General features: G+C 37.5%; 1 protein-coding gene across 2 annotated transcripts; it reads left to right on the top strand.

Annotated features, from left to right (window-relative positions):
• Nucleotides 1-83: 83 nt before the first annotated feature.
• Nucleotides 84-26,323, top strand: ZBTB1 (zinc finger and BTB domain containing 1). 2 transcript variants are annotated; one of them, XM_037031746.1, is made up of 3 exons: nucleotides 84-799; nucleotides 16,128-18,043; nucleotides 24,972-26,323. In XM_037031746.1, the coding sequence occupies exons 2-3, from the start codon at nucleotides 16,146-16,148 to the stop codon at nucleotides 25,006-25,008; spliced, it is 1,935 nt and encodes a 644-aa protein (XP_036887641.1). In that variant the 5' UTR covers nucleotides 84-799; nucleotides 16,128-16,145; the 3' UTR covers nucleotides 25,009-26,323. The 2 variants fall into 2 exon arrangements, with proteins under 2 accessions (XP_036887641.1, XP_036887640.1); XM_037031745.1 differs by lacking the exon at nucleotides 24,972-26,323 and having other exon boundaries at nucleotides 85-799; nucleotides 16,128-22,876.
• Nucleotides 26,324-27,312: the final 989 nt, after the last annotated feature.

Here is a 27,312-nt window from a genome sequence, read left to right as displayed (position 1 = left end):
AAGGACGAGGGATGAGGGCGCGGGGCCAGGGAAACTAAGCCACGGGAGCCTAGCGGGGTGGGGCATGGCGGGAGAAGTGACTCAAGGCCAGAAACCGAAGGGCCCATGGAAGGCAGGCTGGTGGGGGGAGCGTGAGGAATGGGCGACCCTGAACTCATTGGCTTCGTCCAGGGTTGCACGAGGTTGCCGGTGCCCCCAGAACGCCTAGGGCGTACCCAGCTGCTGGGTCCTCCTGAGCAGGGGTCTGACATCTGGACAGTGAGGGAAAGCAGCATCTAGCCCTTGAGGAGTCGGAAGGAGCCCAGTCCCATCCAGCTGTGCAAACGAGAGGAGGAGGTCCCAAGCCTACCCTTGGGAGAGGGGCAAGAGGGGTGGTCAAGCCGCCGCCGTGCCGGGCCCCCGCGGTGCGGGTTGCGCCAGTCTCCTCAGAGCCCGACGCAGAAACTTGTAACAAACAGGCGACCGCGGGTGCCCCTAGCAGCCTGCGGCGGAGTGGGTGGGCGGGCGAGAGGGACGGGAAGGCTGGCGGACGCCGCAGCGAACTGGTGGGCAGACCCGGAGTCGCCGCGTAAGCGGGGCCGGCTCAGTGCGGTGCGGCAGGCGCGGCTGTGCGGCAGCGGAAGTCCTTTGTTGCAGCACAGTCCCTGGCAGAGCCAGAACCTCTCCGCGCAGCCCAGCCCGAGTGCCGCGCTTCGCCGCCACTGCAGCTCGCAGCCCCTTCGCCTCCGCCCGCCTTTCCCGTGGCTGATTTGCCTTAAACTCCCTAAAATCTCCGCAACCTCGGTTCCCGCTGCGGCCGGTGAGTATTTGCCAGCTGTGGGACTATTTGCGCAACTTTGGCCCGCGCTTGAGGGCGGCGGGCCGCGGGGCCTGGCGGAGTGCGGGGTCGGAAAGGCGCGGACCCGTGCGGCGACCCGGAGCGCAGCGGACACGCTGCGAGGACCCGGCGACTGGCGGCTGCCGGGCCGCCTGCTCGATCCCGCCCGCCGGCGCGTCCGGTCCTCGACGTGCGGCCTCTCTGGGTCGGAGGAGAAGCCCCCTCGGAGAGTAGTTCCCACATCATTTACCTTCTTTTCCCTTTCTTTCTCTACCTTTATTTATTTATTTATTTATTTTGAAGAGGGGGGCTGGGAGGGGAGGTGTAGACGGAAGGCGGGAGGACCCGGTTGATTGACGTGCCCAGAGCCCGCTTCTCTCAACTTACAGCTGCGGCTCCTGGGCGGGTGGGAGGGGGGAAGTGTCCCGGAGCCCGAGGCCGCAGACTTGGGCGCGCTCCGAGGGAGGAGGCGTAAGAGCCGAGCAAATTCTTGCCACGCTCTTTCCCACCCCCTCTTGCCGGCACACAAGCGTTTTGTTCAATAGAAAGTGGTAGGTCTCGGGTTTGGGAATTTTCTGTGGAAAAGATAGCTTTCCTGGGAAAAAGTGTTTTCGCTTCCAGTGGTGGGCGCTTACTAGAAGTTCTGTTCGATAAAAGTGCTGGATGTAGATCGGGAGTCGTTACCGCTAAAACATGTAGGCTTGGGTCTGAGCTCGGTCTCCTTCCCACTCCCCCGTTCTGTCTAACCAACGCCTGTACACGATTTGAAAGGCTGACATGACATTTTCCAGATTAGGAGCGTCAGGGAGGTGTTGGTGAAAGTCCTTGATGTTTTCTGGAGACAGTAGAGCATTGGTATGTGTGTAATACTACTTCTAAATCAGCGTGGTTAGGCACGCGCAGATTCTCCACTGGCCTAAGTGTATTTCCATACAGTATCACGGCAGGAAAATTATTTTAGGAGGAATTTTCCCTTTGACCCTCGAAACCAATGAGGTCCCAGTTTTTTTGAGGAGACTTAGAATCAGTTTCTTGAGCTGAAGTTCAAGCCATTCTGGAACAGAGTTGGTGAAGGATGTAGTTCTTATGATAACTTCAGAGCAGTCATTGCCTTCTTTGAAACAGTTAAATTAGACCTATGAAACTTTGTCAGTGCAAATGGATGTGATGAGAATTGGGATACAAAAAAAAAGATGAAACGAGTGAGGACTGGCCATCAGAACCTCAAAACTTTCCCTTTGAATCACTTGCTGGAGAGCTGATGAAGTCTCAGTAACTGAAATAGCTTTGGGAGCTAGATGGTGGCTTCATCATGTCAAACAGAAAATAGAAACATAGCGAAGGTGAAGTGCTTTTCCAAAGATTAATAAAGGCAATCTGCAGCAGAGTCTTCAAATAACATCTTATATTCATTTAAAAAGCAGTTTCTCTATTATGACCAAATTTCCATCTTATAAAATAACTTAGGTTGAGCCGTCTTTCTTGAAGCCTTTCTGGTCTTCCCATCCCAATATAGTAGCCTCTTTTGCGGGTAGAGGTGTGGGGGAGCTTGTAAGAGAAAAGAGAAACCATGTCTAACCAGGACCTTAGCAGAGCATGAACACAGTCTCAGCCTCTTGTTCTTGACCTTGTGTTTTGATTTTGCTTTAACACCTAAATTTTTGTACTTTAGCACCATTTCCCATTCTAATGTGCAGGAGAAAAGAAGTGCCTGCCTTCAGGCCTCTCCTCCTGCATCCAGGAAAAGGCGCCAAGCTTTTGCTATTAACCTTCTGTCCAAAAGGGAAGGAAACCGTTTGGGATAAAATACATAAAATTTTCCATAGATTTTTGTTTTTAAGCTACAATATGTTGTCTTTCCCCCAAATCGAGGTATACTTGAAAAACAATTGCTTGAGAGGTCACTTTGGTCTCTAGGATGTTTTCTCCTGATATTTTACTCTTGTGCTAATATCTCTTACCATAAAATATTGGAATTACTTTGTTATTTATTGTTATAGTCTGTTTTTTTAAAGATTTTATTTTTTAGAGAGAGGGGATGGAGAAAAACATGGGTGTTAGAGAAACATCGACTGGTTGCCTCTTGCACTCCCCCAACTGGGGACCTGGCAGGCCTGCAACCCAGGCATGTGCTCCAGGAGTCAAACCAGTGAGTGACCTTTCTGTTCTAAGGCAGAGCTCAATCCATTTAACCATTCCAGTCAGGGCAATTCCTACATTCTTTTTTTAAAGATTTTATTTATTTATCTTTAGAGGGGAAGGGAAGGAGAGAAGGAGAGAAATATCAATGTATGGTTGCCTTTGGTGAGTCCCCTGCTGGGAACTGACCTACCCTGACTGGGAATTGAACCTCGATCGCGTGGTTCGCAGGCCCACACTCAATCCACTGAGCTACACCAGCCAGGGCCAATTCTTATATTCTTAAGTGAACCAAATGAAAAATGATTCATGCCCTTTTTTTCTCAAAGTGGAAATACTTTATTATAAAATTCATGCTCTTTGTAAGAATTCAACCTATATAAAATATAAAAATGAAAGTTGCTCTGACTCCTACTCCCCAGAGGTAATCACTGGTAGTAGTCAATTCCTTGTGTAAAATGAAAGAAGGCAAGATTCGATGGTTAGGTGTGCTGTTGTGTATGCCTCACTCTGCCTGGGGATGGCCTGTTAGATGATTCTCTGTTCACCACTCAGGTTGGTGAACATTGACCAGGTAGAGGAAAGGGAAATGTTTTACCTTGGACTGATTTGGAATTGTGGGATTAAGTGACAGGTGTGAGAGATTAAATATAACAGGGCTGCTATTTTAGGTCTGTTCTAATGAAGTACTGTACCTTGGTGGGCTAGTGCTAGTTCTCACACTATTTTAATGTTGATGTCCAGCCTTTCATGGGTTGATTTATACTAGCCAAACTCATTGAAACCAAATAAAACCCTCAAATGGTAGAGAGTATCATAATTTATGGTTGGGAAGAAGCCGGTATACTTGCCATGAAGACCACTGTGCTGATATGGGAGGAGGGGTTCCTCTTTCCGGAGGTAGCATGCCAAACATCAAGAGGAAATTAGAGGGATTAATTACTGTGGTTTTCAGATGTGCTGTGGAAGGAGACAGTACATATTTAAGATAGTTTTGTAACTACATATTGTGCCTGTGTAGTAACTACAAATGATCTTAGTGAAAATACAGAATCACTTATTACTTAGCCTAGTGTATTCCAGAAGGATGAGCTGTGAAGTAGTTGATGTTCTGAAAACAAAGCCCCACAATAGTACATAGACATTTAGTAACAGGTTATTTGAGGATGTTGGGGACATGGATGTTTTTTACACTACCTTTGCTTTGAGTTTAAAATGATTTTCAAAATAAAATTGAAAAATTAAAGAATAAATCACCAACCAGATTTTCTGTTCGTTTTCTGAGATGTACATAATCCTTTTTAGAGGACACTGAAGAGCTCTATCCTCCATTAAATTTTTAATACTAGGGAAGGCCCTCATGGGTAGTGGGAGTCAGCTGCTGGAAGAGGAGGTGAGGAAGGGGCAGGTATTCTGCTTGCCATATAGGGCAGTATGAAAATGGAGTGATTCTGGGAAGCCTAGAATGTTCATTCCAAAGGGACACTTGAGTTAACTGTCATTGGTAGAGTGTTATCTAGTTTATAAAAATAAGCTTAGGGGTTTGAATCAAAAGAGAGTTTGAGTTTCATCTTCTAATTCAATATGAGCATTTGATATCAACTACTAGACCTGTTTCCTCATTTAAAAATGAGGTATAGCTCAGTGGATTGAGCACCGGCTGTGAACTAAAGAGTTGCCGGTTCAAGCCCCAGTCAGGGCACATGCCTGGGTTGTGGGCCAGGTCCCCAGTGGGGGTCACATGAGAGGTAACCACACATTGATGTTTCACTCCCTTTCTTTTTCCCTCCCTTCCCCTCTCTCTAAAAATAAATAAATAAAGCCTTAAAAATAAAAAATAGGCCTGGCTGGTGTAGCTCAGTAGATATGAGCGCAGGCCTGGGAACCACACAATCGCAGTTCAATTCCCAGTCAGGCCACATGCCTGGGTTGCAGGCCAGTTCCTAGCAGGGGACTCACGAAAGGCAACCATACATTGATATTTCTCTCCTTCTCTCCTTCCCTTCCTCTCTAAAGACAAATAAATAAAATCTATTAAAAAATACAGTGCTGGTCTGGAACAAATAACACCCATTTAAAAAAAATTTAAAATAAATTTAAAATGAGTTAATAAAACTACCTACCTCAGGATGGTTATGAGAATCAGTTGTATACTGTATGGGAAATTGCTTTGTAAATTTTTGGCCAATACAGGGTAGGGTAAAAGTAGCTTTGCAGTTGTTTGTATGGGAAAATAATACAATAATTAATAAATAATAATACAAGCCCTAGCCAGGTAGATCAGTTGGTTAAAGCGCCATCCCAATATGCCACGGTCGTGGGTTCGATCTCTGGTCAGGGCACGCAAAAGACGCAACCAACCAATGAATGCATAAGTAAGTGGAACAACAATGTTTGTTTCTCCTTCTCAAATTAAAAAAAAAAAAAGCCCTGGCTGGTGTGGCTCGGTGGATTGAGTGCCAGCCTGAGAATGAAAGGGTCAGTGGTTCAATTCTCGATCGGGGCACATGCCTGGGTTGTGGACCAGGTCCCCCAATAAGGGGCACATGAGAAGCAACCACACACTGATATTTCTCTCCCTCTCTTTCTCCTTCCCTTCCCCTCTCTCTAAAAATAAATACATCTTTTTTTTTAAAAGATAGTATAAATAAATAATACAAGAATACAACTGTACTTGAACAAGAATTAAATTTTAAAAAAAGAATAAACTCCATGTTTCATATACAATTATAAACCTACTTCCCCCACCCTTTGTATAAAAGTTGCCATGACTGAAATAATGCAAAAAAAAAGATAAGCAAAATAAGACTTATCTACTCTAACATTTATTTATTCAAAAACTGATCAAATATAAGCCAAATATCAGCCAACTGTTAAAGAGGTTCAGGGATACAGTGATGACTAAGACAGTGCTCTGATCGCAAGGAGCTTACAGGGAAGCTGGGAAGCCACAGAATTGTAATCTCCTGCCTTGAGTGTGGTGATAGATAGAGCATCCCACATTGGATGGTACATTGTCATCCTGGAGATATAGGTACAGGCTGTTTTAGAGGTACAGAAGAGGGGCATCTGCCTCACCCTGGCATCAGAAAAAAACTTCGTGAAGAGAATGAACTGGATGTGGGAAAAGTTCTAAGCAAAGGGAATAGCATGTATGAAATCAGGAAGACTGTGGTGTTAGGTGCTTTAGGATGAGGGGGAATCTTAATTCTTAAATAGATTTAAGGCTTTGAAGTGTAGTTAAGCTTCTTAGAATGAGCATACTTTTTGTGATACTCTTTATTGGTTTCATTTCATTGACAGAATTAGATAAAATGTGAAGTTTTCAGGGTATTGGTTAAAATTAAACATTTTAAAAATTAGAGCTGTAAAATTGGAAACAATACAACTTAAAAAATATGTGCATATCTACTGAAAGAAGGAAATGTGTAGAACTTCCCACCATCATTGAGCTGCCTCACCAGTTATTCATTCAGCAGCTTTTACTGAATACATGTTATGTTGCTGAGAAACAACTTGCCTTCAAGTTGCTCATAATCTAGAGGGGAGACCAACACATAGAAAATTGTGGTAGCTGATTCTTATTTAGCACTTTTAACTCTGTGACAGACACTGCCTTACAATAAGTCTAAAGATTACCATCCTGGCTAGTGTAGCTCAGTGGATTGAGCGCGGGCCTGTGAACCACACGATCGTGGTTCGATTCCCCATCAGGGCACATGCCTGGGTTGCAGGCCAACTCCCAGCAGGGGGCGCATGAAAGGCAACCATGCATTGATGTTTCTCTCCCTCTCTCCTTTCCCTCTAAAGATAAATAAATAAATAAAATCTTTTTCTAAAAAAAGATTACCATCCCCATTCTCAGATGAGAACTGAGGCACAGGTTGGTGAAGCAGTCTGCTTAGGGTCACACCTAATGTGGTAGAGCCAGAATTTGAACCCAGGCTTTGACACCCACTTTATATTGCTGCTCTGATGATTAAAATAAGTGTGATAAGTACAAAATGAGGTAATACAGAGTAATACCAAAGCCTAAAAGAGTGGGAGAGAGGTGTCACAGAAGGCTTTCTGGAGGAAGTGATAAACTGATCATTAAATAACATATGGGAGATTCAGACAGAACTAATCAGCATGACTAAAAATGGAGGTAAAAAATATATGAAGAAATGGGGAGGGCTGGGGAGATAAACAGTTTTATATTTGTCTTTTATGCTTGAACATGAAGTTTGAAGCAGGAAGTAGTCAAATAAGACTAGAGAGATTTGTATGCCTTGCTAAGGAGTTTGTACTTTTTAGCCTGAGGGTATGTGAAGGGGACTGTGGAGGGTTTAAGCAAAAAGAATTACAGGGTCTGGTTTTCTTCTTGAGTCCTCAGAGCATGAGGGACCAGTTAAGGAGCCTGTTGTAATAACTCAGAAGTGATGATGGAGGCTTTAGGAGTTCAGGGAAGGTAGGAGTGGAATAGAGACAGATCTGAGAAGAATTTAATGAGAAAAATTGGCACGACTTAATTATGAGGAAGGAGTCCCAGGTGACTTCCAAGTAGCCTGGGTGATTAGCGCATAGTGGTGCCAGCTAAGATAGAGAATACTGGTAGAGGAGCAGTTGTAGGTGGGTCCCAAAGTCACAGAGTGAGTACTTTGGAATAAATAGTTCCATAAAGTGAACTTTAAGAATAAGAATGCCACAGGCAGAAAGGGACTTTTAGTGAAGCTGCTTTTTGCTGAGAAGCTTACTGTTCACATAATGCCCTCTGGTGGTCAGAAGATGCCTTGTTGTTTCTTTAGAACAACAGATCAAAACTATCTGTTTTAATCCTATAAAAACTTAAATCTTTTCTTCCTCCACTCCTGGAGGTGGCGAGAGAGAGATTCCAGAAGCCTCTATGTTACCTTTGCTGTCTGTGTGAAATTAATTTTCTAGAGCCATAATGCAGCTGAACTACAGAAACACCTCACAATTAATCGGGTGCCCTGGGCTGAAGCAAAAGACTAAGGCAATTTGTTGCTTATCTGCAATTAAAACAGATGAAACAAAGTGCAGGGATTAAAACTTTATCTTACTCATAGAACACTTTCCTGTGTCCTCTCAGAAAATTATTTATGTAGATTCAGTTTCAATGAGTTTTTGTCTTAATTTTATAAACCATTAACAGATTGAAATAGTGGCAGCAAGTTTAGCACACCTCTTAGAAGTGACAGCTGTGGCTCGACGACGCACATGGAGACAGAGAAATAGTGACTCAACAAACCACAATCTCCAAAAGCATAGCAGTCTCAGGCCATTATGTAGTTGCAAACAACCCTTGAAAATTTGACTAGTTCCTATATTTCGATAAAACATAATTGATGCAGAGGAGAAAACAGGCAGCGAAGTGTGCTGTATGTGCTTGGGAGCTGCAGTCAGAATAGTAGGAAGAGCACTAGGCCAGGATTAAAGAGTCCAAGGTCCTGTCCTGCCAGCCACCAAAACTAGACGTGACTTTAAAACGTATCACCTAACCTCTTAGCACCTCAGTTTGTTTTCTCATCCATAAAGCAGCAAGTTGAACTTCTGATCTCTTCATAAAATTCTATGAACTATGTTCACAATGATGACATTAATATTTAAGAAAATTGTATTTGAAAAGAAAGTATTTGTCATCTCTACACAAGAGTCCTATGAGAAGTACGATTCTCCATATTTTATAGATGAGACAAGTAGGCTTAGAAGGGAAAGATATTTAGCAGTAGAGCTGGTATTCATATCCATTGGTGTCTGCTTCCTAGGCTCTTGATTAATACTTTCACTTAACAAACATGCATTAAGAGCCAGCCATGTGGGAAGAGTGTGCTAGGCACAGGGAACAAACACAAAGGCCATCAAGCCTCGTTCGTCCCTGTCCTTGAGAGGTCAGTTAGGCACTGCTGTACAGTGCCTCTGCTGGTGCTAATGATATAAATAATACAACAGCACATAAGGGTTTTTAAAGATTTTAGCATGTGAGCATAGAACTCAACCACCATTTATAGCATTGTTTCTATGGAAATATGTGTTTCGAGATCCAAATAACTAACTTAGAATAAAGTTTTAGAACAAAAGTATAATTTCAGAACTTCCTGTATTGCCGGGGCTGGGTATCTCAGTTAGTTAGAGCATCCTCCCGATATACCGCCAAGGTTGCAGGTTGAATCCTGGTCAGGGCACGTATGACAATCAACCAATGAGTGTATAAATGAGTGGAACAACAAATCAGTGTTTTTCTCTATCTCTCTCTTCCCTTCCTCTAAAATCAGTGAATAATTTTTTTTACAAATAGAACTTCCTGTATGTACAGTCTAATAATAAGAATGCCTGCTCTAAAAAGTGAATACATTTTTCTAAACTTGGCAATGTCTGTCATTTAGGTGCTTTGAAATAAAACCTTTTATCCTTGGGAGCCTCTACAACTGGTTCTTCCTGGAAATTTCTAGGGAAAAACCTAAAGAATTTAATTAAATTAAAATTTAGAAATTTGATTGTGTACCCTGGAAAATAGTATTTTAGGAAAGATATTTACTGAGTTGACTTTATTTTTATAGGTGACAAAATTGTTAAGGCCATTATCACAGGCTGAAGAGTCATTGTATGTGTTCTAAACTTACGAAGTCCTCTGTAGCCTTAGGAAGGTTATATAACATTGTGTGCCTATTTTCTTTTTTGAAAAATGGGTCTTCAAACATCACGTCCTTTGTAGGGATTGTTATAAGGATTAAATGATACAGTTTTATACATATTCATGTGCATGTATACTGTATATAATACATATATGATATGCACACACATTTTCTTAGAGTAGAGCCTGGTACATTAATAGTAAGGCCAGTGAAATCTGATTTCCCTCCCCTTACATCTTCAAGCTTTGTTTGTGCTGCTGTGTACATCTCCCCAGTTATTCACGTAGACACATACAGATTGCTAAAATGCCTTTCCCTTTGCTTTCTCTCTTTTTAAAAGTATATTTTATTGATTATGCTATTACAGTTGTCCCACTTTTTTCTTCCCTTTGTCCCCCTCCACCCTGCACCTCTTTCTCTTGTTCTTTATTCTACTCATTCATCAAGCCTTCACTGAAATCCTACATCCTTCCCCAAACCTACTGTTCTAGTATAATTTGTGCCTTTTTCTTTTGAAACTCTTCCTGAACTTTATTCAATGTAGTTTAGTACTTAATTATTCTCAGATTTTTTCTTGGTTTAAAATTTAATTCCTTACATATAATTGGCTCTATTGTATGCCATCCTTCTTCACCCTCTGCTTCAGTGTTCCATGCAGCATAAATAATAATGTAGCTGTTCAATACATTCTGATACTCTGAATTATAAACATGAGAAAATCCTTTCATTACATTTCAGGTTTCTTAAAAAGCTAATCTACAGCTCTCAAATACATGTACATACATTCAATAAGAAATACATACAAGGAAATGAATACACACAGACACATATATAATTAAAGGTCCAGAGGTAATTTCTAGTAGTCCAGAGATCAGCATGCTCATTGAATGGGATGCTAGGTTCTGCGGTAGACTCACTGAGGTTGTGCAAATCATCCTCAGGGGCCTCCTTTGTAATGCAAGTCTGACACAAATTAGAGAGTGATTATTTGCCTTATAGACAGGCAAATAGTTTAAGTTACTTCTCTATCCACTTTATTTTTTAAGGTTTTATCTATTCATTCCTAAAGAGAGGAGAAGGGAGGGAGAAAGAGAGGGAGAGAAACATCATTGTGTGGTTGCCTCTCTTGCATCCTCTACTGGGGACCCAGCCTGCAACCCAGGCATGTGCTCTGACTGGGAATTGAACTGGCGACCCCTTAGTTCACAGGCCGGCGAGCCACACCAACTGGGTAGTTCATCCACTTTATATGCTTATCTATAGACCCTTAAATTATGATTTGATTAAGGGTAGGTCAAAAGGGCATCCAGCAAAACTTTTTTTCCAATTTAAGAGATTTAGCAATGAAGGAAAAGTATTTTTGAAATTTTGCTATGTCAGTGAGAATTTGCTGAAATAGCTTACACAGTATAATTTAGGGAACATGTCTACTGGATAAGACTAGGTACAAATATATGGATAAAATCATATTTCAGAGAGAGTTCAGATGGAGGTCGTCACAAGTGCAAGAGCACCTGGCCAATAAGCCCTGTGTTAAGGACTCATGCACCGTCCTTGTATTCTTTGAGAAGGGCACACTGCCTAGTACAAAGTAATGTGTAGTAAGTAGTGTATGGTGGCTAGTTTCCATCTGGGTGGTCAGGAGTCCTAGTACCTATTTTACCAGTTAACTATACCCTTGATACATTATTCAGCAGGCATAGATCTTTGCCCTTCTATGAAATAAAAATTTGGACTAGATTAGATCTCTTTATGTTGTGAAAGTCTATGAATTTCTAAATTGTGTGATGTGCTTGCTGGCTGTTTTTAAATTTGAAATGAGGTGGTAAACTTTCTCTAACTAAATTTTTTAAAAATCCAGTATAAAATGTTTGTATCACCTAACTCCATCCTTCCTGGAGAACTGCATGCACAGTGGTGTCCTATCCTTGGGTGATCTCTTTGGCTTTAGATCTCATTTGAAATTTCTGCTCTCAGTCCCATACCCTTGGCTCCTAGCTGTGATAAATTTGTTCTACTAGTAATGAAGGTAGTGACAAGCAAAAGCAACCATCAATTTCAGTGATAAAAACAAGAACAATTGAGATATAATAATCCTTTTATTCAAAACTATATAAGCTTTACTGTAACAAAGTGTATTAAGTTTTTTGGTAGCATTATTAAGGACATCAAAATCTTTTGTAAATATATTTTTAAAGATTTTATTTATTTATCTTAGAGGGGAAGGGAAAGAGAGAAGGAGAGAAACATCAATGTATTGTTGCCTCTCGTGAGTCCCCTGCTGGGAACTGGCCTGCAACCCAGGCATGTGGCCTGACTGGGAATTGAACCTCGATCGTGTGGTTCGCAGGCCCGCGCTCAATCCACTGAGCTGCACCAGCCAGGGCTTGGACATCAAAATCTTGAAAAGAGCAAACTTCTTTAGGAATTTGAGTGAAATTTATTGTTTAATTAATAAAGTTTTAAAGCAAAAATCATTCTCAAGAGGTAACATGCTAAAAGTCTCAAAGCAATTTAGACCCCTCATCCTGAACTTCCTCCAGTTCCTTTTCTTTTTTGGTGTTAAGCATTCTTAAAGCTTTTCTGAATGAGGTATAACATGAACAGAGTTTCTGGTACTGATATGTGAATGATTGCTATTAAAAGTCAGTCTACCTAAAATTGTTTTTACTCAGAACTTGGACATTTGCATAATGACATTGATGAAACTACAGTTCTAGGTCAGCCTCAAAGCTGTAGTGTTCGCATTAATTTTAGACACAGTACTTGTTCAGCTTCCGGCCCTACAAGAGGGGTATTGAAATAGACACACGGAAGCAGTGAGATTCACACCCAGGCCTGTCTGACCCAGACCCCTCATTCTTTCCACCACAGCACAATGCCTTCTTCCACAGAGTAGGCACTTTACTGAGAGAACATGTTGAATGAAGTTACTAATGTAGAAAAAGTCAAAATTCTCATGCATTATGTATCTTTGCAATTATAGAATACCTGTGCTATTGCTGACTCTCAGTGCTTTATACAGTGTCTGGGACACCAAAATATTCAATAAATATTTGTTGAATTAATAAGTGTACATACATTAAAGTGCTATCGATGCTCTTATTTGTTGTAGTGTTTTGTTTGTGTTAACAGAATGTATGCATTTTTACTAATTTAATTGATTGCAACTATAGCTACAGATGTGCCTGTCCTCTTGGTCTTCTATGTAGTCGCATTAATTTTGGTTGTTGACCATAAAACTGCTTTTCATTTAAATTCGAAGGGCCCTTGGGACCTTTAAGCACTTCCTGTCATTATTTCAAGCACAAGATATTTAAAACCCGAAAGTTTTTACAGATTAACTGCTGACTTTTGTGCTGCTGGACTTCTGTTTCAAAGGAAACTAAGCCTATCTAGTCAAACTTAACTCCTGATAGTTAACGTGAATGTCACAACCACACCGTTGCCACAGTAACTCCCGTTAATTATCACATGCCAAGCACTGTACATTGTATATATTGCTTCTGTGAGTCCTCATGTTTGATATATTATTTGAGTAATTACAATCCCCATCTTGACAGTTCAGGAAACTTGGGGTCAATGAGAATAAACAAGTACTCAAAGCAGCAAATTCTAGTTTGGAACTCAGATCTGTCCCATCCAAAGCTTGTGCTCTTTTCACTGCACCATACTAGCCCCAACAATATTTGTCCTTGCTTCCACACAGTGCATTCATTATCCTTCGGATGAGTTTGTTTCATTTTTAAGCAACTCTTACTACTAGAAAAAAATTTTAAGATAATAGCCATCTCTGCCTCTTTCTCTTTGATTTATTACTGATTAAAAGTCTCTGACTCCTACAAAAATGCCTGGAGACCTAGAAATCTCATTGTACATAAAATCGGCTTGGGGTGAAACTTTTCTCATTTTCTTCTATAGTTTTCATTCGTATGGTTTTTAAAGATTTCATGACAGTGAATTTTGGATGTGGATTCATCTTGGTTCACTAACAGTTCCCTTATAACCAGGCATTTCAAATGATAAATAACACATTGATGAAAACCTATGTACACAGACTGCTTTTTACATTTAGGTATGTACTGAACATGATCCCTCATAGTTCTGGCATAGATATCTGAGTCACAAAATGTTGAAATATTGTACCTACTTGAAATACCTGATCTAGTTTATAGAAAAGGCACAGTGGTTGCAGTTTCAAGAAGGCAGTACTCATTATAAACCACCTTCATTTCAACGATAGTTTCGTATTCAACAACTCGATCTGTATTCAATAGGAAAAAGGAGGCAGGATGACTCTTTAGGTAGTAGGGAAAAGGGAAGGAGTATGTAATCCACCTGATTTGTGACAAACATTAAAAAGCAAGTAAAGTAAGTAAACTTAGAGACTATCTTAATTATTAAAAGGATTGAAGGGTTTGGAAACTGAAGAGTGAACATTTTATTTCTGTGAACAGCTTGTTAAATGTTCTTTTTATGTTCAAATTGCGTAGGAACTTGTTTTTTGGTAGAAAACATTCTGAAGTTTTTTATGTATACAGATTAAAAATTGAGACTGAAATTGGATCTTATTTTAGCTGTGTAATATGATAGATAAACACTTCTAGTGCTTTTAATATTTTCCTTTCCTGCCTTTTTTATCTGAAGTCAACTCTACATTAAAAATACTTATAGTGGCCCTGGCTGGTGTGGCTCAGTGGATTGAGTGCTGGCCTATGAACCAAAGGGTCACTGGTTTGATTCCCAGTCTAGGAAACATGCCTGGGTTGCAGGCCAGGTCCCCAGTAGGGAGGGGGCACACAAGAGGCAGCCACACATTGATGTTTCTTTCCCTCCCTGTCTCTCTCCCTTCCCCTCTCTAAAATGAATAAATAAAATTTTTTAAAAATAAAAATACTTATAATGTCTACCATATGTTGTTAAGTGAAAAAAACTAGTTGCAGAAAGTAATGTATTATGATACCATTTAGATTTAAAAAACAAATACACAGCAAAAGCAAAACTATGTGCCTGGCATATAGTAGGTACTCAATATTTGCTGACTTTGTGTGTATCCATAGAAACTGGTCTGAAGAGATACAATCCAGAGTGTTTGAAGAGGTATGCAGCCTAAGGTGTGTTTTTATTCTATGTATTTTCATGTTTCAATTTTTTGCAGTGAGCATGTGTTACTTTTGTGAACTTTTTTAAACAACTCAAAAACTTAAGAAAAATTTATAATCTATGGATAAACATCTTCTTCCCAAATAGATCCACTTCTTTATACACTAAAGTATATATCAAGCAATAAAAGACAGCTATATTCTGACTCTACAGAATTATTCTCCTATATAAGGAAAAAGAAAGCAGTGGTCAAATCTATTTGCTTGGTGCCATTTCCATGTAATTTAATAAAAATAAATTTTAAAATAAAAATTTTCTAAGGAAATTTTTAAACAAAACAAAAATAGAATTATACTTGTCTCTCAGCTTCAGTAGTTTATCAGCACATGACCAGACTTGTGTCATCTATAGACTCACACCCAAACCACTGTATTATTTTCAAGCATATTTTAGATATATCATTTCATCAGTAAACACATCAGTATGTATATCTAAGAGATCAGGACTGTTGTTTTTTTTTTTTTTTAACAAAATGGAAATGTCCTTATCACATTAAAAAATGAGCAATACCCCAGCTGGTGTAGCTCAGTGGATTAAGTGCGGGCCTGTGAACCAAAGGATCGCAGTTCAATTCCCAGTCAGGGCATATGCCTGGGTTGTGGGCCAGTTCCCAGCGGGGAACACATGAGAGGCAACCATATATTGATGTTTCTCTCCCTTTCTCCTTCCCTTCCCCTCTAAAGATAAATAAATAAAATCTTTAAAAAATGAGCAATAATTCCTGCCCTGGCTGGTGTGGTTCAGTGGATTAAGTGCCAGCCTGCCAACCAAAGGTTCACTGGTTTGATTCCCAGTCAGGGCACATGCCTTGGTTGTTGTCCAGGCCAGGTCCCCAGTAGGGGACATGCAAGAGGCAACCACACATTGATGTGTCTCTCCCTCTTTCTTCTTCTCCTCTCTCTAAAAATAATAAAATCTTAAAAAAAACAAAAATTCAAAAATAAAAGTGAGCAATAATTCTTTTTATCCATCATCTAAGAGGTTTTTAATATTCAATTTAAGTTGCTATCTTACTTACTTTCATTGTTTATGTACTTTAAGTACTTTTAAGCTTGCATCTTTTTTCCTTTCAAATTTAATATACATTTTTCCACATAAAGTTGTAATGAAACCAAAATGATGATTTTTCTTTTGCTTGTGATACCTTTGCTTGTATTTCTTAAAATCAAAATGAGTAGTTTGAGTAAATGGCTGGGTATCTTCGAATTTAAAAAATGATTCAGGTGTATATTATTGACTTTTTCTACACTGGAATGGAAGACTATTCAAACCTTGACTGTAATAGCAAAGTCACAAATCGTGATCAAAATTTTTGTTTTGTTGAAGTGCTTTCTTGATATCTTGCCTGACTGTAATATTTTTGTTTTACATAGGTCTCTAATCAATAGAAGATGGCAAAGCCCAGCCATAGCAGCTACGTCCTTCAGCAGCTAAACAACCAAAGGGAATGGGGCTTTCTCTGTGACTGTTGTATTGCGATTGATGACATTTACTTTCAAGCGCACAAAGCTGTGCTAGCTGCTTGTAGCTCCTATTTTAGAATGTTTTTCATGAACCATCAGCATAGTACTGCACAACTGAATCTCAGCAACATGAAAATTAGTGCTGAGTGTTTTGATCTCATTTTGCAGTTTATGTATTTAGGGAAAATTATGACAGCTCCTTCCAGTTTTGAGCAGTTTAAAGTGGCAATGAATTACCTACAGCTGTACAATGTTCCTGACTGCTTAGAAGACATACAGGACGCAGATTGTTCTAGTTCAAAATGTTCATCTTCTGCTTCTAGCAAACAGAACAGCAAAATGATATTTGGGGTAAGAATGTATGAAGATACTGTGGCTAGAAATGGCAGTGAATCCAATAGGTGGTGTGCAGAGCCAAGTTCAACAGTAAATACACCACATAACAGAGAGCCTGATGAAGAGTCTTTACAATTGGGTAATTTTCCTGAACCACTATTTGATGTATGTAAAAAAAGCTCTGTGTCCAAATTATCTACTCCAAAAGAACGTGTGTCACGACGCTTTGGACGAAGTTTTACCTGTGATAGTTGTGGATTTGGCTTTAGCTGTGAAAAATTATTAGATGAGCATGTGCTAACCTGTACTAACAGGCATTCATACCAAAACACGAGATCCTACCACAGAATAGTAGATGTTAGAGATGGAAAAGATGGTAGTATCAAGGCTGAATTTGGTGAAAAGGATTCTTCTAAGACATTTTCTGCACAGACGGAAAAATACAGAGGAGACACAAGCCAGGCTGCTGATGATTCGACTTCCACCACTGGAAGCAGGAAGAGTAGCACAGTGGAGTCTGAACTGGCCAGTGAAGAAAAGAGCAGAGCTGCCGAGAGGAAAAGAATCATTATCAAGATGGAGCCAGAAGACATTCCTACAGATGAACTGAAAGACTTTAACATTATTAAAGTTACTGATAAAGACTGTAATGAATCCACTGACAATGATGAATTAGAAGATGAGCCTGAAGAGCCATTTTATAGATATTATGTTGAAGAAGATGTGAGCATTAAAAAAAGTGGTAGGAAAACTCTAAAACCTCGGATGTCAATAAATGCTGATGAAAGAGGTGGTTTAGAAAATACGAGGCCGCCTAACAACAGTAGTCCAGTTCAAGAAGATACTGAAAATGCATCTTGTGAGCTGTGTGGACTCACAATAACTGAGGAGGACCTGTCATCTCATTACTTAGCCAAACACATTGAAAATATCTGTGCATGTGGTAAATGTGGACAAATACTTGTGAAGGGTAGACAACTTCAGGAACATGCTCAGAGATGTGGAGAACCCCAAGATCTGACGATGAATGGGTTAGGAAATACCGAGGAGAAAATGGACATGGAAGAGAATCCTGATGAGCAGTCTGAAATAAGAGATATGTTTGTTGAAATGTTGGATGATTTTAGGGACAATCATTTCCAGATAAACAGTATCCAAAAAAAGCAGTTATTTAAACATTCTGCCTGTCCTTTTCGGTGTCCTAATTGTGGCCAGCGTTTTGAAACTGAAAATCTAGTGGTTGAACATATGTCTAGCTGCCTAGACCAAGATATGTTTAAGAGTGCCATCATGGAAGAAAATGAAAGAGATCACAGACGAAAGCATTTTTGTAATCTCTGTGGAAAAGGATTTTATCAGCGATGTCACCTAAGAGAACACTATACTGTTCATACGAAGGAAAAACAGTTTGTGTGCCAGACATGTGGAAAGCAGTTTTTAAGGGAACGTCAATTGCGACTGCACAATGATATGCACAAAGGCATGGCCAGGTATGTCTGTTCCATTTGTGATCAAGGAAACTTCAGAAAACATGACCATGTACGGCATATGATTTCTCATTTATCTGCTGGTGAGACTATATGCCAGGTCTGCTTTCAGATATTCCCAAATAATGAACAGTTGGAACAGCATATGGATGTTCATCTGTATACATGTGGAATATGTGGAGCAAAATTTAATTTGAGGAAAGATATGAGATCACATTATAATGCCAAGCATTTGAAAAGAACATAAGTCATTTTCTACTGTATTAATGTTTAGTTGATAGCAGGCAAAACACCAAAGCAAAGGATATGAGCTATTTAGAAATTGATTTTCTAAGATGAATTGTTGGAAAAATTTAAGGCCCTTTTACTTTAAATATTTTTGTCTAGGATCTTAAGTATCTATATTGTAGGTGTTATTAAATGTTTATCACTTTTGTTTTTTCTTAATAGAATTCTTTGTTTTTAGTTTGTTTTAGCTATGATTAAAATTACTTTTAAATGTAGACTACAAGTGGTTGTTACCCCTTTAATGACTATTAAACTTTAGTTTCGTATCAATAAGGTGATGACTTCGCTATTTCTATTTTTTTTTCAAGGTTATTCTGTGAAATTTTAAACCCAACATTATTGGCCATTTCTGTTTAAATTAAAAATTTTTTAAAAAACTTATTAGTTACTTGAAGCTATCCCATTCACTTCTAGTTTTTTTTTTCCTTTTAGCAAGTTAAACAGTGATTTAGCCACTGTTTATTCCTCCTTCTTATCAGTGAAATTCATATTCTTATTAGGCAGGTTAGGTGCACTGAATCCAACCTTGAAAGTTGACATGGGCTCAAACTTGGCCTAAAAAGATGATGGACTTAAGGAAATTCCTATAAATGAGTATTTTCCTATAATTGATAAAATATTATCATTTAATAATCACATTTAAAACTTATATTAAGTGTAAAACCCAATGACTTTACCCCATTTGAGAAATTCATGGGGACAGGTCATTTTGTTTTGTGATATTAAATTTAACTATGATAGTTAATTAAAAAGACATCTCGTATTCATTTAAAATAATTTAAAATATTTTGATTTCTAAAGTGTGTTAGTTTATCAATTATTTTTGTTTATATAAATAGATTTTAATAGTTCTCTAGGAATATGACATCTAAAGGAAAATGATTTTTTTACCTTTAAAATTACATACTTTTGGAACTTTGAGATTTGAGAAAGCTGCCATGTATATTGATAAAGCTAATAAAATAAACCAATTACAAATCTGGTTGTTCTATAAAAGTAGAGTGTTTAAAAAATGTCTTGTGTTTTATACTATTTAAGATTTGAAGAAAATGTGTTGTGGCAAATTGGAGTTTATCACCATGCTTTATTATTTTTTTGTAAAGGAGTACAAAATTTGAGGACTATAATATAATCACAGAGCATATAAATGGAAATAGTTTATCATTTTTTAGTTAAAGTAGTATTGCTGTTAGTTGTTGCTGACACAGGGTCTACATGAATTACATGTGAATCAAAACACTGGCAAACTGACCCACCAATAAACACAACTATTGAATAGAATGCCTTTCAATGTGAATTACTTGCATTGTAATACCCTTCTCATAATGAAAGGGATTTTAAATAACTCCTATATTTAAAAGTATAATTTTGTGATTATGAACAGCATTGCTCTTTTTTACATCAGATTTTAAGATATGCAAATTATATTTTTTGTACATAACTTGAGTAAAAGAACAAGTTGCCAAGAGAATTGAGAGATCTACTGACTAGCACAGATTTAATTGACAAAGATGTATTAGAGCACAGTGTTTGCTCAGAGATTTGTGGGGAGATTTTGAGGTGTTAAGAACAGGAATAGTACAGGAGCTGTGCAGTATTAAAATAATGGGAAGTAGAGATGGGGGAAATACACCAAAAAAATGATTTTTTTTAAAAAAGCCACACAACAGAAAAAGTGATTCATATTAGTCTTAGATACAGTGGTTTAGCAAGTAATTAAATCTGAAATATGCTACATACATTACTAATAGGAACCTGATAGAAGTTCTGTAACAAACCCAGAGACCATCAGAGAGAGAAGGTAAACCAAGTTTCCAAATTACATAGTATCCTAGTAATAGTAAACGATTTTCTTTGGGGCTACTGTTTTACATGACTCTCATCAAAATGTGTTGCAGTGGCTTTCCCACCATTAAAAACAGGGTTCTTTTCTAAGTACCGTCACTACTGCCAATCCTTGCCCTAGTGGATTGTCTCCATTCCATTAGGAAAGGGGACTTAATTTAGTGTTTTGACATGTACTAATAGCCAACCATTAGCAAGCAAATATATAAACATTAAACATAATCTCTAATTTTACATAACTGAGATGTTTATAGTTTCACAAAGCCACACCTCAATGATCTTGTTTTCTCCCAGTCTCATGTTACACAGGACACACACACACACCTTTTGTTCTGGAACTAGCTACAGACCAGCATCGGTTTCTTTAAATATAATGTGCAGTTTTCCAAGTTAAGACAGTTCATTTAAAGGCTACTTGCCTTTTAAAACCAGGAAGACTGAAAAATATCCAACACTTCTGTCCAGCCTAGCTTCTTCATTTATTTTTTCCTCTCCTGGGCTAGAGTTACAGCTTTATAGCTTGTTATTGTATTGCTTGGCACCTTCCAGTGCTGCGAAGACAGTGAATCAAAGTTATGGAAGCTTGTGTTCTCCTGCCTTTATAATTTGAGTGATCAGTCTCCAGATTTAAAAATGAAAGGAAAATCTAGATAGATATATGTGTAGTCTTGTTCCTCTTTCTGTCTTGACACAGTCTTGCTTAAAAGGACTTTTGTTCTCTAGCGAGAAATTCTGGAGAAAGTGAGTCAGTGCCTCACAAGCTTGCCATGACTTACAGTGCAACTCATGTTTATAATTCTTTAGTAAATAGGACTAAGAATCTCAGAGATTAATAAAGGACAATCAAGTAACAGTAGACAAGGACTCGGTCTCTTTCATATATATATTTAGAGAAATGCCTTATCACATAAGTAAAATGGTACATGGTTTAATGTTTAATGTGTAAAGTTTGAGTTCAGACAAAAATTAGGAGGATTACAGGGGGTACTTATAAAAATAAAAGAATTAAAATAAGGAGTTTGCTAGGACACTCAGTACCAATATAAAAGGAAATTAATAGACTGACCTGAAAAATCATTTAAGTAACATAGTTGAAAGCAAAAATATGAACAAGATATAAAAGCTGAATAAAACCTCCCAAATTTTCTAAGATTGAAGTAATTTGGTAAGTTAAAATACTTTGATTAAAGTAATTTAGTTAGAGCTATAGAATGCCTAATGAAACAATTACTATGAACATATTAAGGATATGCCCAAATATTTGACATAATATACCAACTTTTATATTCTAAAAAACAGAACAGAGGCTGGTGGTGGTTAGCAACCTTTTCCTCAGTTAAAACAATACTTGTTTCTCTGAATCACTTGTTAAGGAACTTCTGTATTTAACATCTCCAGAAACCCCCCAAAGAACCAGTGTAATGGTTATATTGAACAAAACTTGGGATTGTTGTTAAAAGCGTAATCAGTATCAACCAAAAGAGAATAACTCAAATCTGTGTGTGCACACATAGTTCAGAATAAAGAAATCTGGTCTTTTTTATTAATTTAAAATGGTTTTTATGAGTTAAAATTCTTTTTTCCCCATTAATTTACTTTGATCAGATCCTCATCTTTTCTCACCACGCCCACCTCCTGATAACAAGTGCTTTGCAGTGGTAAATGCTACTGCTCTGCAGACACCTTAGCATTACCTAGGCCTAGTATTCCAGGGTCCTGAAAATCTCTGTAGGAACATATGCTAATGAATATCTCCCATCTCTTTAATATCTGAAGTGCAATAAATGGAGGGGTGACAGATATTCATCCATTCAATAAATGGATGAATGCCAGAGAGCTGAAGCAAATAGAGTTATATTTGATACTAAGAAGTTGAAGCTGCAGACCAGATTTGGAAACCCATGATCCATCCATCCTAGGACTCTCACTAGCAATCCTTGCATCCATTTAGTTAGCACTCTTTCTACTCTGCTATATGATTTACGTATGTAATTTTCATTAATCCTCACAGCCTCACAAGGTAAGTATCACTAATTTTCCAGATGGGGACCGAGGTTCAGAGAGACTGTTTTTTCCTGAAACCACACAGAAACTTAGTAGTAGAATTAGAATTTGAACCTAGATCTATCTCATTTCTACAGTCCTGTATTTAACCACTAAGCTACATACTCCACCTACCAAGAAATAAAAGAAGGGCCTTTTCAGCCTAGGAACACATGTGATAAAGCTTCTAGGAAACTGCTTCTTATTCATCACCTGTCATCTGCGGTGCCTGATAAGGTAGCTGGTAATAGTGGGGAAAATATCAGTCGAAAACAAAACTTTATTTGAACGGGTCATTCAGAATGATGTTCTGGAAATAAAGACTAAATACTGATGTGTTTTCATTTTGCTTTATTTAAACCTAAAACATCTAGTAATATTGTCAGCAATTTTGGGGTCCATGGTAGTTTCTCAGTTAAAAATTAATTTGAATTCAACTTACATATTTCTACATCTGTGTACGCCTCTCCCTCTCTTTTCCTTATTCCTGACCTTTATGTTTTACTCTCTCCCACCAGTCCTCATTTCCTTTTATTGGTTTTCAGGCTGATGAATAACTCAAATCATTTGAAAGTATTCCCAGGAAAAATCAGAATCTCAGAATAACCAGTTTCCTCTTTTTGCCTTCGCAGATAAGGTGGATAAGGAATTTTTCACTTCGTAAAAAAAAAAAAATCCCTAATTACCATATTGTGATTGATGTGATTAAAGTTTATAGAGCAATCAAAATTTGTCTAAAAACAAAAGTTCATTTTTTGAGCCATTTGTAATTCATTTACAAAAACAACCTATGGCTTTCTAGTGTAAACTTAAAAAGTCTTACTCCTTCCCTGATTGGTGTGGCTCAGTGGGTTGGGTATTGTCCCCCAAACTGAAAGATTGCCAATTTGCCCTGGGTTGTGGAGCAGGTCCACAGTCCAGGGTGATGGAGAGGCAACACGTAGAGTCTCATACATTGATGTTTCTCTCCTTCTCTCTCTTCTCCCCTCTCTCTAAAAAGTAAGTACAATCTATTAAAATGAAAGTGAATCTTCAAAAACTCTTACTTGTAAGAGAAATGAAAGATAATTTCCATATACAACAGCTGTATACCCACCCTAACCTACCAGGCAACTAAACGAACATTTAATGGTTTAAGTGAAGGCTTCCAGCTGAATCTAATTTGAACTTCATGCATCTATTGTCTGATTTCTACAGCCTATACAATAGGTTTTACTAATATGTTAAATCTATTTTAATGATCTCTGTCATCTGCCAAATTTTAGTAATTTAGAAGAACGGGTAATGTCTATATAATCATTTAGGTGGTCCCTTTTCATTGCCTGTCAAACTCAAGGACATATTACTTGGTACATGGGGAGTCTCATACTAAAGCCAGATGAAATTTAGCTCCTTGAAAAATTATGCTGGCAAAAGGTAAAAAATACAAAGATTTAGAAAGTTGGTAAATATAAATGACAATAGCAGCTTGTAAATTCATGCTCATTTTAAACCATTTTAATACCACCCACATGTTTATATGTACATGCTTACTTGACTTTAGTATTAAGAAGTTTAAATCCTATTTAAGTTGTCCTTTATTACATTCAGGAGAACCAAATCATTGAAATTCATTAATGATAACTGTTCAACCTTTCTATCAAAATCCACCATAGATCACTAGGGGGCAGGACACCATTATAATTTCTCATTATCTTGCTGACAAACGAAGATGGTTATAAAGATTGTAACTCAGTACTTGGCTCTGAATTTAATGTATCAGTGTACTAATTGCCATGATAAGACATTACAGGAAACTAGGATCCAAGGATAACCCCCCAAAAGCAAAGGACATGATTTTATTTGAGTCAGGAATATTAGTTTTATATGAGAAAATTTATTTTACCCTCTGTCCTTACCTATTTGAGGAAGGAATAGAGTTACCTTGATAGCCTATGAATTCCCTAGTTAAACTTTTAAAAGTTACTATGTCGTTTTTTAAAGCAATTGCGTATACCAACTAGAACCAGCAGTTTATTTTTAGATAAGAGAAATAATTCTAAGCATACATATTATGTAAGTTATCTCTTCTTTCAAATGCTTATGTGTTCCCTGATTGTAGGGGGGGGGCGAGTATTTTAAGAGACAATCTCTTTAAAAAATTAAGGAAAAGTGTTGCTGCCAAAAAAATTCTACCCAAAATTACAGGGGCAGGTTAGGAGAGCATGAATTTAGGAATTTGAAGGAAAACTCTGTGTGTGTATTTTATTTTCATTTGCAGAGTGTATACAGTAGTTACTATTTGAAGAAAACCACTTGGTGTTTGATTTTTAAATTTGTTGGATATATAACATCTTTGAATCAGATACACCATCAATAAAGTACATTGTAAAATTGTTTTCTTCAAATGAAAACACTTAAGTGTTTCTTCCCTCCCTACTGTTGTCTGCCTGACCTATTTTTTTATATTGCATATTTATATGCCCTACCCAGTCTAGCTTAGATCATGCAAGGGGGGGGGGGAAGTGCCCCTATAGTTGAAGAATTATTTGACTAATAAGAACATCTTATATTTAAAGGATATAATGAATTATATTGGGGAAGTAAATACATTGAAGTTCTATGAACTATGCTTCTGTTTTCATTCTTGTTCTATTAATAGTGTGCTGCCCTGATGCCAAAAGCCAAGAAATTCTGACCTAAGACTTACGTTGTATCTTGTAGAGCAGTTAATTTGTAATATTTTTCTTGAGTTTTGTCTTTTTCTGTGTGGCAGTGGTGAAATAGGGCCTTCTAAACCCCTGGAGAAGTGATATCTGAATTTGGAGAGGACATGGGGAAGAATCAATCTTCAACAGATAATCTTTAAGTCCAGACCCAGGAATATCAGACCTGAAGTGACACCATCTTTTCTGTCTTCCTGACAAACCTCATCAGACCCAAAAGTTCCAGTTGCAAGCATCCAAGAAAATTCAGTAAACATCACTTTGAAATCAATTTGTTGTGACAAAATTGATTCATGGTGACTCTCCTAGTATTTGTGGAAAATCTGCTAAAGAAAAGTAGAATATTCATAAATATTCATAAGACATCAGTGGGAAAAGCTAAATGAAACTATATGCTAATTATCTTCAAGAATCCCTTCTAAAAGGCTTGCTAGGCTACTATAAATAATCACATAAATGTGTAAACAATTTTAAACTTAATCTGAGTCAGAGTTTATATATTGTGAAATGCATTTAGACAATTTAAAGTTATACAATAAAATCTGTATACAGCATAAATAAAAAATGGGTACAGAGACAAAAACACCAGTATTTTAACAAGATAATCTAGTCATTTCTCACTGTAATGTAACATTTGCTCTTTATATATGTCACAAACTTGATTATTAATGTTAATGAAGTTCCCCTTTAAGTCTGGTGATGTGAAGGAAAAACGAGCAGTATTACTTTGTCAGTAGTGGTAGATCTTCACAAATCACAGACAACCAAAAAGAGTATATTTTAAGACCCATTATTTTCTTTTGAACTTAGTAATATAACCTAAAAGGACAGAATAGGTTTCTGTTAACCATTCTCAGGATTAATGTTTCTCAGTTTTCAAATTTCTAGATAAAATTCTACTAAGTATTGAATAAAACAATGGTTAACATATTCTTAAAGCCCTTTCATGGGGGAATGAAATGTTTGGTGAAAATTTAACCTGGCTACAAATAACTTGATATATATGCTCATAACATATTTCTTAACTATACAAATTCTTGTAGCCATATTATTTCTATATTGTGAGTATACTTGTAGTTTTACTTTTGATTAACTATGTACCAAATTCATTATTATTATTTTTATTTTTGTTTATTGTGCAATATCAAGATGTCATATTTTCAGAATTGTTTATGTTTTTATGTCTAGTCAAATATTTTAATGTGTTGCACAAAAAGCTCTTAGACTATACATAATAGCATATGCAGAAATTGAGTAATTTAAAATCTCTAGCTATAAAATAGAATAACTTGAATATCCTTTCTAATAATTTGATTAACAAAAGTCAGAGAAAGTTGTCCTGACTGGTGTGGCTCTGTGGGTTGGGCATTATCCTGCATACTGAAAGGTCACTGGTTTGATTCCCTGTCAGGGCACACGCCTGGGTTGCAGACCAGATCCCCTGTTGGGGGTGTGTGAGAGGTAATGGGTCGATGTTTCTCTCACACTTACATGTTTCCCTCTCGCCCTCCCTTCTCTAAAAAAAATTTGTTTAATCAGAGAAAGTTAATTACAGTGATAGTGGGTGAGAAGGGAAAAGAGAAATCCACTAGAGATTTCAAATGCATATGAATTCAATTGCTTTAAAATAAACCAAGTTTAGAAAACTAAAGTATTCATTCCTAAAAAAAAATCAAAATTAAAATTAATCTCTTGGGAGCATGAGGAAACCTAAAAAAATGTAGATTTCTAGCAAATAAGAAACATAAGAATATTATCAATAATTAAAGGTGCTAGATCAATATAGTAAAGACTCAATAATTTTAATTGGTGGAATTAGATTCACAAGAGATTAAATTTTGACTGTACTAAAATACAAATGTAATGAAGAATAAGTGATATAAATGTCTTCTATAATGTGACTGTTTTCTGTACATTAATATAAAATGGAGTTTATTGGGTCACATAGAGAACTTTTGTTACATTTTTAATCCATTGCTTTTACCTAATAAAATTTCCTCCTCTATATTCATAAGTTAAACTGTCTGTATATTACTTTTATTTATACTTTATTTTTCAAACTGGATCTTTAAAAAAAAATGTCTGAAAAGTTATCAATTCCTTCCATTCTCTGATACCAAAATAATAAAGTATCTGATACGGATAATTACAAGCTGTATCCTGAGCAGCTTCAGGAATACATGAAGAGAATTAACTGAAATTATTATTGTCAAATCCTGTTTTCTTTTAATATACAATTACTGGAAAACTATTATTTCATGGCAAACACAGATGGCAACAAATTATAATTGGTTGGTTCATTTCTCAAAATAACAATTTACTCATAGAAATAACTTCCTAACCGGTACAATTCATTTTATTTCCAGTTAAAGAACCTAGTAATTTTGTTTT

This window comes from Sturnira hondurensis, unplaced genomic scaffold (genome assembly GCF_014824575.4).
Source record: "Sturnira hondurensis isolate 20B ecotype Veracruz unplaced genomic scaffold, ASM1482457v3 Scaffold0021143, whole genome shotgun sequence".
In the NCBI taxonomy this organism is placed as follows: domain Eukaryota; kingdom Metazoa; phylum Chordata; class Mammalia; order Chiroptera; family Phyllostomidae; genus Sturnira; species Sturnira hondurensis.
The sequence above is the reverse complement of the archived record's forward strand: the minus strand, read 5'-3'. Positions and strand labels throughout refer to the sequence as shown.